Source organism: Arachis ipaensis, chromosome B7 (genome assembly GCF_059453495.1).
Source record: "Arachis ipaensis isolate K30076 ecotype BB chromosome B7, ASM5945349v1, whole genome shotgun sequence".
Taxonomy (NCBI): domain Eukaryota; kingdom Viridiplantae; phylum Streptophyta; class Magnoliopsida; order Fabales; family Fabaceae; genus Arachis; species Arachis ipaensis.
Genome location: NC_142442.1, coordinates 21,772,956 through 21,783,633, shown reverse-complemented (window position 1 = coordinate 21,783,633; position 10,678 = coordinate 21,772,956). Strand labels below are relative to the sequence as shown.

General features: G+C 31.0%; 2 protein-coding genes across 9 annotated transcripts; one reads left to right on the top strand and one right to left on the bottom strand.

Moving 5' to 3' along the window:
• The first annotated feature begins 265 nt into the window (after nucleotides 1–265).
• LOC107610114 (cationic peroxidase 1) lies at nucleotides 266–4,704 on the top strand. The gene is made up of 4 exons (XM_016312192.2): nucleotides 266–577; nucleotides 1,548–1,739; nucleotides 2,920–3,085; nucleotides 4,015–4,704. The coding sequence occupies exons 1-4, from the start codon at nucleotides 365–367 to the stop codon at nucleotides 4,398–4,400; spliced, it is 957 nt and encodes a 318-aa protein (XP_016167678.1). The 5' UTR covers nucleotides 266–364; the 3' UTR covers nucleotides 4,401–4,704.
• A 480-nt stretch (nucleotides 4,705–5,184) lies between these two features.
• Nucleotides 5,185–9,933, bottom strand: GAUT3 (galacturonosyltransferase 3). Of its 8 annotated transcripts, none has more exons than XM_016311078.3 (10): nucleotides 9,577–9,933; nucleotides 8,352–8,523; nucleotides 8,189–8,235; nucleotides 8,008–8,068; nucleotides 7,809–7,856; nucleotides 7,596–7,733; nucleotides 7,359–7,496; nucleotides 6,880–7,214; nucleotides 5,843–6,788; nucleotides 5,185–5,603 (listed from the first exon to the last, which is right to left on the bottom strand). In XM_016311078.3, exons 2-10 carry the CDS (start codon nucleotides 8,403–8,405, stop codon nucleotides 5,331–5,333), a joined length of 2,040 nt encoding a protein of 679 aa, XP_016166564.1. In that variant the 5' UTR covers nucleotides 8,406–8,523; nucleotides 9,577–9,933; the 3' UTR covers nucleotides 5,185–5,330. The 8 variants fall into 8 exon arrangements, with proteins under 8 accessions (XP_016166564.1, XP_088350191.1, XP_016166562.1 ...); XM_088494065.1 differs by having other exon boundaries at nucleotides 8,352–8,518; nucleotides 9,577–9,892; XM_016311076.3 differs by having other exon boundaries at nucleotides 8,189–8,238; nucleotides 9,577–9,889.
• Between the last annotated feature and the right edge of the window lie 745 nt (nucleotides 9,934–10,678).

The following is a 10,678-nucleotide window of genomic DNA, read 5'->3' as shown; positions in this document are numbered from 1 at the left end:
AATAATAGTAGTAGTAGGTGACCAACACTTTTTTTTTTTTTTTTTTAATTTTTAACTTATATTTGAGCTAATATTAATCAATTCTTTTTTTATACTAAAAGTATTAGCTTTTTAAACATTGCTTATTTGTGTTTCCTTTTTCTAGAATGAAGTACTAGTGGACTATGTTTGACTGATTAAGAATCTGTATATTATAAAGTCAAAAATGGAGCGCGCAATAGCAGTATGCCATCACTATAAATAAAGCTTTAGGAGCATAGGGTTTTACTTAACACAATAGAGCAAAGTGATAGTAATAATCACTTTATTCTTCTAAGTGGTGAAGCTAAAATATCAGTGTTTTATCTTAGTCCTTAGGGAAAATATGGCATATTTCTCACCTTCACGTTTTTGCATGTCAATTATTTTAATTTGCATGTTTAGCATTGCATCTTCTCAATTAAGCTCAAATTATTATTACAAAACATGTCCACAAGCACTCTCCATAATAAGAAGTGCAGTGATGAGTGCAGTTGCCAAAGAGCACCGCATGGGTGCATCCTTGCTCCGTCTTCATTTCCATGATTGCTTTGTCAATGCACGTCTCATCTTTCACTTTCATTCTATTCTCATCATGCTCATGCATCTATATATTATTTTATTTTAAGAGAAACCAATATCACAAGCAATTTTCTTTTACCGTGGGTATATAATAATATTTGGCAGAAAAATATATAATTATAAATAATTGTGTAATTTTAGATATAATAAATATATAATTATCAATATTATATGTATAAAATTATAGATAAATTAAATAAGTTAATTTTAATTTAGTTATTGTCTTTTTAGCATTATCGATGTGTCACACTACGTTGTTAGTCTAATTTTTGTAATATATTTTGGTAGTAACTAATAAAAATTGTTTCCAAATTTTATTATTCAAGATAGAACGAAAACTAAATGTTTCCAGGCAATATATATTTTCAAATATTGCTCTAAAATATTGTTGACTAAAGTCAAAGTTGTAGTAGTGCTTTGTTACCTATTATCATCATCAGTTTGATGCATGCATCAGTTATATAATTAAACTTTGTGGTGCCATATATATTGTTGGTGATTTAATAAATGATTAGATATAGTGTGCTCTCTATAATTTTATTAAATTTTAATTAGATTTTAATATTTTTTAATTAAATTTTTATGTTATTTTTAATTTTATAATTAATTTTTTAATATAAAAAATATTAGACTAAATATTTTTTTATAAATTAAAGATGTTTATAATTAAAAAATCTAACTAGATCTTTGATCGTATATATTTTAAAAAATATATTCGGTTAATTTTAACCTTTTTAATGTGAAAAGAATCTAATTATAAAATTAAAAAATAATATAGAAATTTAATTAAAAAAATATAGGTGTTTAATTGAAACAAACAGAATAATTAATTCTTTAATAAATAATGTATCTTATAATTGTTTGTCTTATTAAGAGATAGATGCTTGATAATCTCATCACTAGAAAAATGAGCTAAATTACATTTTCATATTAAACTTGCATTGTAGGGATGTGATGCATCGGTTCTATTAGATGACACATCGAGTTTTACTGGAGAGAAGACAGCTGGTCCGAATGTGAATTCTCTCCGAGGTTTTGATGTAATTGATGACATTAAAACTAAGGTTGAAGCTGCTTGTCCCAGTGTTGTTTCTTGTGCTGATATTCTTGCTCTTGCCGCACGTGATTCTGTTCTTGCAGTAAGTTCAATTCCATATATATATATAATTCTTCTTAATAACTAATTATTACTATAGTTTTAAAATCAGGTTAATACAAAATCCCAACTAATAGTATGCTTATTAGTTATTGTTTGTTAGGTTTACAAACAACTGTTGTCACTTCTTGATGTAGATAACATGCATTTCATATCTTAGTTCTTGAGATATTTTATTAAGTAATTAATATATACTAGGAAAGAATATCACGGAAAATTTTGCAATAAACTTATAGAATCTTAAAAAAAAAATATCAAGTATGCTCTTGAGAAATTTTACGCGGATGTACTTAAAAATCTCTAGTAAAAAAAAAATATTAAATAAGCCTCTAAAAATATTTGTCAACTTATAAATTCCTGACATTGCAATTCTTTAGAAACTCACTTTATACTTGATTTTTTTTTTAATTTTAAAAAAATATGATTGTAAACTTCTCTATGTGTGGTATTTCTTACATGAATCCTAATAGAGTATTTGTACAATGTGTACAATGAGCTATTTATTTTACTCATGAGTTAAAAAATGAACATCCAGAGTAAAATACTACTAATTTCTTAAACACAATACACTTATACTATTTAGAATAATCATTCGAGTACCAGGAATAATAAACATCTAATATCCTACTGAATTGAACATCTCTAAACTTCTGTTGTACACATTATACAGATACTCTATTGGTTCCTATACTTCCTCTTTTAAGACTTATTTTGGTAACATTTTTACTTTTTAAAAATAGTTTATAAAAATTAGTTTTTAAAACATAATCTTTTAAAAGTTATAACATATATATTTGATAAATTAAATTAAATATAACCCTTAAGAAGTACAAGCAATAATAAGTACATTTAGTAAAATAATTTTTAAAATTTAAAAGTATTATAATAAGTATTTATGTAAGAATTAAATTTGAATATTAATTAATATATAAGATTATATTAGAATTTTTAATTTTAATAAGTATAAATTATTTTTAAAAAATTTTACCTTAGATATTTTTAAAAATATTTTTATTTTTTAAAAACAAGTAGACGTACATAATATTTTTAATTTACTAAACATAAAATAAAAAACTTGTATTTTTTAAAAATACAAACATTTTTACAAAAAATTTATCAAATCAAGCCTAAATTGAGATATCCTTTGATTATTTAATTTTCAGTTGGGGGGTCCATCATGGAATGTTGGGTTAGGCAGAAGAGACTCAACGAGTGCAAGTAAAGATGATGCCACTAAAGATATCCCTTCCCCTTTGATGGATCTAAATCAACTTATCTCTGCTTTTTCAAATAAGGGCTTTAACACCAATGAGATGGTTGCCCTCTCAGGTAAATTATATTACTCTCATTTCCATTATCATACTTGCTGCCTTTTGTGAATTTTGAAATCTTTTGCACTAATTTCTCTTTGTCTAGGCTTTAACTAACACATTATTTGATTCATATGTTTAGAATATAATTTTATTCTGAAAAGTCTAGAGAACTAATATTATTTCAGTCAATTAATTTAAAAAATTTTAAAAACACGCAACAACTGGAAAGAAATGAACATCATAAATAAACATTTGAAACTAAAATGTAAAAATAATAAAAACATCCAAAATTTAAATAAAAAAAATTAAAAGTGAAACAAATAAAAACCAATTAAGCGTTTAAAAAATTTAGAATTTAGAAAATTTAATGTTTAGGATTTAGGACAGATGAAGACATATCAACAAGTGGTTGATTGACAGTAGTAATAGATAAAATTGTGGTGTTCCAAGAAAGAAGTGAGAATGAGAAAAAAGACCATTTCTAAAAAAATAATGAGTGAATTTGTTTGATTGTGGTCCAATAATTGGTTATCGACTAAAGTTGGCTATTTTTTTAGGCCAATTCTATGGTGTCTATAAGTTCGTGTCTAAATTTTTGTCTAACTTATCTTTTGTAGTAAGTTTGATTTTTTCTTTAAATTATTTATTTTTATATCTTTTAAATTAAATATTAATTTTTCTTTTTTTTTATAAGTAGACACTATTTTTTAGGTATCATAGCATTCATCATTTTTTTTTTATCGGCTCTCTAATAGACTTATTTTATTTTACATTTAAAGTTTGGTAAAATTGATATTTTTGATATAACTCTGCTCGCATGTTTTTAGTAGAATTTATATGATTAAAGGTTAAAGCCTAACATACATGTATATGTTATGAATTTATATGATTTTAATTTGATTGTATATGATTATGTAAGGAGTGTATTAACATTTTCATGTGTAGGAGCTCACACAACAGGGGAAGCCAGATGCCAATTATTTCGAGGAAGGCTTTACAACGAAACAAGCATTGATTCAACTTTGGCAACATCACTGAGGCAGAATTGTCCAAGCACTGGCGGCGATACCAACCTTTCGCCGCTCGATACCACCACCAGTGTCCTATTTGACAATGCCTACTTTAAGAACCTTGTCAACCAAAAAGGGCTTCTACACTCTGATCAGCAACTCTTCAGTGGTGGTTCCACTGATTCTCAGGTCACCAGCTATAGCAACAACCCTGCAAGCTTCTTTGTCGACTTTGCAAACGCCATGGTCAAGATGGGAAACCTTAGCCCTTTGACAGGGAACGACGGCCAAATTCGTACTAACTGTCGCAAAATTAATTAAAAATAACAATAGTGACTAAGACAACAATGGTGCAAAGCATCCTACTTTATACAAAGTCTGTCTAAGGAAAGGCTACACCTAATGTTGGGCCAAAAATATGATAATTAAGAAGGGCAAAAAGTAATGCTCCTTTAGTTTTAAGTGTAAGGTGTTATGGTCAGTCAGAAGCTGTTGTGATAGTCTCTGAAGGGGAAATAAACCAAAGAAATTGATTTGCTGTTGTTTAGCAAGCAGAAATTTCATCCATAAACATGCTAGAGTTGTATTTTTAATAATACCTTAATGCTACTATAACTTCTTAAAACCCTCTTTTGATGAATGAAAGAAATTGATTTGCTGTTGTTTAAAAATAATAATAAAGTAAAATTCTAATTTATTAAAATGGCTCCTCTTCAAGAAAACTTGTTAAGGGTATAGACATTATAATTTGAACACTTCTATTGACGTTAAGAATATCTATTTTTTAGTAACTAATAATAGTACATAGATACTTTTTAATCTCTTGGCCAACAACAAACTCTTAAATGAAATTCTAATTTGCAACAGATTAGTCTTTTACTTGCCAGTCTAGGAGATGCCATAAGAAACAAAAAAAATTGACAACAGTAAATAGATATTTTACTAAAAATAATTATTTAAAGTAAACAGTAAAAAATGCTACTATAGACTCGAGACTAAACTATTCTCTCTGTTGATTTTTGCTTAATTACTATGTCAATGTCAGAAATTTATCTATCAAATTTTGTAGATAGATTAGAATCTATGAAGAGCTTCGGGGTTAGACTTTACCAAATGCCAATTTCTCATTTGAAAAATGTTGACAACTGGTATTTGAGTTACTATTTAAGAAGCAAATATATTACATGTGTGTGTCCATTTTCCAAAAAGTACATATAATCTGTTAGTGAGGTAGGAAACTAAATTGGCAAATTAGCTGAGGTTGCAAACTCTAATATATGGATTATCGAACATAACATATCTGGACCAATATGATTGATATTTGGAAACAGCAAGATTCAACCATGGCTTATAGTTTCCATTGTAGTGAATCACAGCAGCATTCTCAATCTCTGTTAGGTTCAGAGCTGGATCATAGCCGAGTCCCAAGACGTGCCAGCCTCGGTCTAATGGATAGGTCAGATTATAAAAGGTTATTAGTCCAGGAGGTAACGTTCCGAGCTTCCAGAGGGTTCTATCCTCGTTCTGCAGAAAAGAAAAACAATCAATTCCAGATCTGCCAAGAAGAAATGACAAGTTCACGCACACAAAAGATTGAGATTTGGCTCCAGGAACTGAAATGAACAGAGTTTCAGGAAAACAAACACAAATGCAAGAGTGCAACCAATTTCGTAAAATGATATTCAAAGGAAAAGAAACATCGAAAATATTAAGATATATTTGGAGAGATATGAAGGAAGAGGACGAAGGCAAGAAAAACTTACCATGTCTTGCCACCGATGATATATTCCTGTGATATTCCGTTTCTTCCACTCTATCAGGTCGAACATATTCATACCAAATGCCCAGCCACATGCTTTCGGGCTGAAATTTTTGGAGATCAGTGGATTACTAAAGTTGAGGTATTTATCAAACCTATGGAAGCTCTCCTTGCATGTCTCCACTGCACCATTAACCATTCCTTTCAGATCAACAGACCAAAGAGGTGTCAAATCTTTCTGCACTACAATGTCATCATCCAAGAATAGAACTTTGTTTAATTTCGGATAAACTTCGGGAAGGTAGAACCTTAGGTGATTTAGCATTGATAAATACTTGGGATTTCTGTATTTCAAATTGTCAGATCCAGCAGAAAGTGAGGAAGGATTATTAGCTTTAAAGTAGTATTCCTTAATTCTCGCCGATTCAAGTTGACGTAGGACAGAACAATATGAAGAATTCAACCACTTGAAATCATCGATATTCTGAACTTCAATGGTTGCATTAGCAGGAGGGTTGACAAGAAACCACATCCTCATTGCTGCAAAATTTAATTTATCAGTTACTATATGGAATACTTGCTTCTCAGGATCCTTTGCATTCTGCACCGTAGAATTGACAACCACAGATGTAGCCAGTACATTATCAGAAAATATAGCATAGTGGTAAAGCGATGGATCTTCAATCTTCTGGTCGTCAAGACTTCCTTTCTTATGATAGCCCTGCAGGTAATAATCTGCTGCAAGTTGAAGGGGAAGACAATGCAATTGTCTAGGCACTGTTTTTGCAGCAAGCTGAATCAAGAATGCACTTCTTTTTCTCTGTACGTTCACATTGTCTTCCATAGACTGAAGTGTAGCCCTTAACTTTCTTGCTACCAAGGGGCAGTCATATAGTTGGTCCTTTGCTTCAGAAAGAATATGACCCATAGCTTTTGCTTGATCAAATGCTCTAGGAAAGCCAAGAAAAGAAATATGAATTTTTCATGTTTGAAACAACTTAACAAACCTAATAAATAAGACTGATGCAATGTGAAAAATACCCAGGCTGAAGCTCAGCATCAGAATTGGCTTCACCTATAGCTTGTTCACTTTCTTTGAAGTGTTTAACAAGCACACTGTAAAGAACAGTTTTGTTCATAGATTTTGCAATGTTGCTATATGCTTTGGCCATTATAATTTGATCTCGCATGAGTTTCAGAGTTGAGTCGGAATTTGGATTCTCGTATTCTACCCTCCATATACTATACTTTCCCTTTTTAGTGGTATGAAATCCTTCTGAGCGCTCAACTGCTCCTGACACGATGTGATTTTCAGTTTCTTTGTCCTGCTGTAGAAGCGCAGCAGCACGAGCTTTCCTTCTTTCTTGTCGCATCATCTAAGGGATTGAAAACTATTAAAAGAAGCAAAAATCAACAGAGAAAAAAAACAACAAAAAAACAGAGAATAGAACCAACAAGCTTTCTCTAATCTCTATCATTTTTGTTTGACTGAGATGCAAACAGTGGAATTTGATAATTACCCTGCGCTTGATCTTCATTGGAGTCAATGACAGGGAATGGGTGCTTTTCACTCTGTTTTCTTTAGAAATTTTCTCACCTATGGAGAGCTTCGGAGTGTCTTTAAATCTTGAATCAGTTGGAAATGATTCCACCAGTTCCTACATGCATGTTGGTAGCTTATGTAATTCATCTATCAGAGTCATGTGCACCAGGTCTAAATCATTCCAGATTATATAAATGAAATCAAACTAGAGTACCTGGGATCTCGTTTGATGTTCATTATTTTCATTAGTAGGGTTTTCCCAAATCCAGGAATCAGATAAGTCCCTCATTTTCAACCTAGCCAGTTGAAAATGGCCAGATGCATCGCTGTATGTTGCAATTATATCAATGTCCTGTATACAATCATTACTCTATAAGCACTATTACTGCTTCTCTACCGTGAATATGCATTAACTGTCTATCAATACCTTCTCATCGGGAGAACTGTGGACTCTAGTCAGAAAAATGTCTTGTTCCTGCTTGCACAGCATTAGCAACATGATCAAAATTACAAGAGGTGTATCATGACACGAAACACTCTCTACTAAGACACTAAGATAATAACAGGTTACTTCTAGTTGGTTTCAAAGTTGATTGACATGTCAACAACATCTGAGATGAACACACCTTTGTGTGATGACATTGGTCGCAATCATAGAGGGCCTGAGATCCTCTGATATCACTTTCGCTGAAAAATTTTGATGAGGTGATGTCAACTGAATTTATTTTTGATAAGATGTCAACAGAAACTTGACAAGGTAAGATCATTAATATCCAATGATATCAAAGGAAAGGATGGACTTATTACTTGGTTGCTGAAATGTATGAAGAAACTGATGCACCATAAAACAAAACCTGCTGACAAAAGTAAAAGAGTGAATAGAGATTCCATTCCATTTATTAACCAGTTACATAGAGATGGGGGTAGTAAACATTAACAACGCAAAATTGAAAGGAGATAAAGAGATTACCAAAAAGAGGAATACAAGTACTGTTCTACACGGTAAACGTGGATAAGTCCCCATGCTAAGTAGAATTGAACTTGATACACCTGATTGAATCTATCTTGTGTGATGGCTCATCCCATCTTTTCATTCATTACTCTTCTCTCAGTTCTTGTTGCCAATTGGGCCAGCTACTAAACTGCCCAGAATTTTATATAAATCAGATATTTGGTAAATTTAAACTATATTTTCTCACAGAGAAGCAAACATATTGAGGCAAAGTGAGAAGGAAAAAAATAGCTAGAAATCAATCCCTCCATGGGTAATGCATAAACTAAGTTCCACCAAATTCAACACTACAAATGCCACACAAAGTTATAACACATTACTCAAAAAACAGTATGACTAAGAAAATACTAGTTCACAGACTAGACACAGGCAGCTAACATAAACTAGCCATGGCTAGGCTAGCAACCTTGAAATTCGGTGCAGTGAAAAACAATTACAGACACTAGTATGGCTTGTTAATCTTGTTATTGTCCCTTTCCCTTAGCCCCTGTCATGTTTATGAAGTGTCATTTATTCCCCTCCATTATCACTACAATTGTTGAACCCTATCCCTCTATTTTGAAATAGATGATAGTTAGCAAAAGCAAATGCGGTTGAGGGACAGCACCACACGTCCACACTGCAACTTGTCAGACGCATCATAAGGTTTGAATAAAGGGGAACAAGACTTCAAAGTGAAAAGGTAAGGGGGAAACAATGTATAGCATCTAATCTTTACATCCGACTATCCAAGTATCAAGTGCTGTCGTATGTTCATACAATGATGAATTTCATTTCTCAGCAACTTACGTCACCATTTTCATACTGAATATTTTAGAAACTATACCAAATTGTTATAGAGAGAGCATGTAATAATACTAGCTTTAAAACAATATATATCTCCTTTCCCCAAATTGCTCATATCTCCATTTTCCTGATTAGAAATTTGAACTTGAAAAGTCACAAAACCAGGCAAAAAGCAAAGAGAGCTTCAAATTATTCAACAACAAATGCACACACAATGCAATCACTGTAAACACTACTAACTATTCGAAAGGATATTTATGTCATTTCCAGCAACAGATTACACCAATTGAAACAACGATAACCATTAAATGAATCCAAGAACTGAAACCATAAACACAAATTGAATTAACTTTAGAATCAGAAGATCAGATCTTAACACCATAATCAAATGATTTACCCCAAAATCAGGCACTATTGAGAAGGGATCTTCACTTCCAAGTGCCAAGCTACAGATCCTCTTGAACGGGATCGATGACGACGGATGAGCAGTTCGGCGGTGCGGTGGTGCGGCCGGGTAGCAGTCCTTTTTCTTCTCTGTCACGCGATCTCTGTTTCTCTCTCTCTCTCTGTTTTATTCTATTTGCTTCAATTTCTCTTTAATTCATTTTTTTTTATGGAATTTCTCTCTAATTCATCTAGTTACTCAAATAACAAATATACATCGCATTCACATCCCTTCTTCAAAATATTTCTCCCTTCAATTTACTCCTTTTGAAAAATTAATTTATAATCTATAACTATTATAAAGAGTATTAAAGTGTTTCCTTTTAGCAACTACTTTTACTTTTTGGTTTTTTGCAATTTTTGGCTATCAATCTAATATTTTTTAAAAAGTTAAATAATAAATTACTCTTTATTATATATATTATTATATGATAAATTTAGCTAGGTATGTACGCCTAAAATAAATTTAATATATTTTAGAATAAATTAGATAAATAAATAGATTAAGAATCAATTTTACATAATATCCTAAATTATATTGTGTTACATGTCATTTGTAATTCTATATAAATCGAATAAATTAAATTCAAATTTACACTAATACATATAAGTCAAACCAACTAGATTCGATTTATTAAAACATAAATGTGATATTAACTTTAAAATACAAATGTCAATAAAAAAAATATTATCTACGTACAAGTCATTTACACATACAAGTCTATACAAGTCTCTTTAACTTAATTCACCTCACATGCTACTATCTAACCAACTTTTCAATCAACGCGCGAATATATAATTACCGTTTTCGAAAGGATTTTGTTTCCCTTTTCGAATTTTCACAGCGTTTTAGATATACAATCTTTTCCATCTCTGTGTTTCTCTTCGTTCGTTCTCTGTGTTTTCTTTCTTCATTTTTTACAATTTTCTTCGTTCTCTATATTTTTTAAATCAAGCGCTGAAATCAGTTTTGAACAGTTATCTCGTTGTTGAAGATAATGAATGATTCAAATTCATATTGTCAATTGAACCAGAGCAAAATGAATTATTGTTTT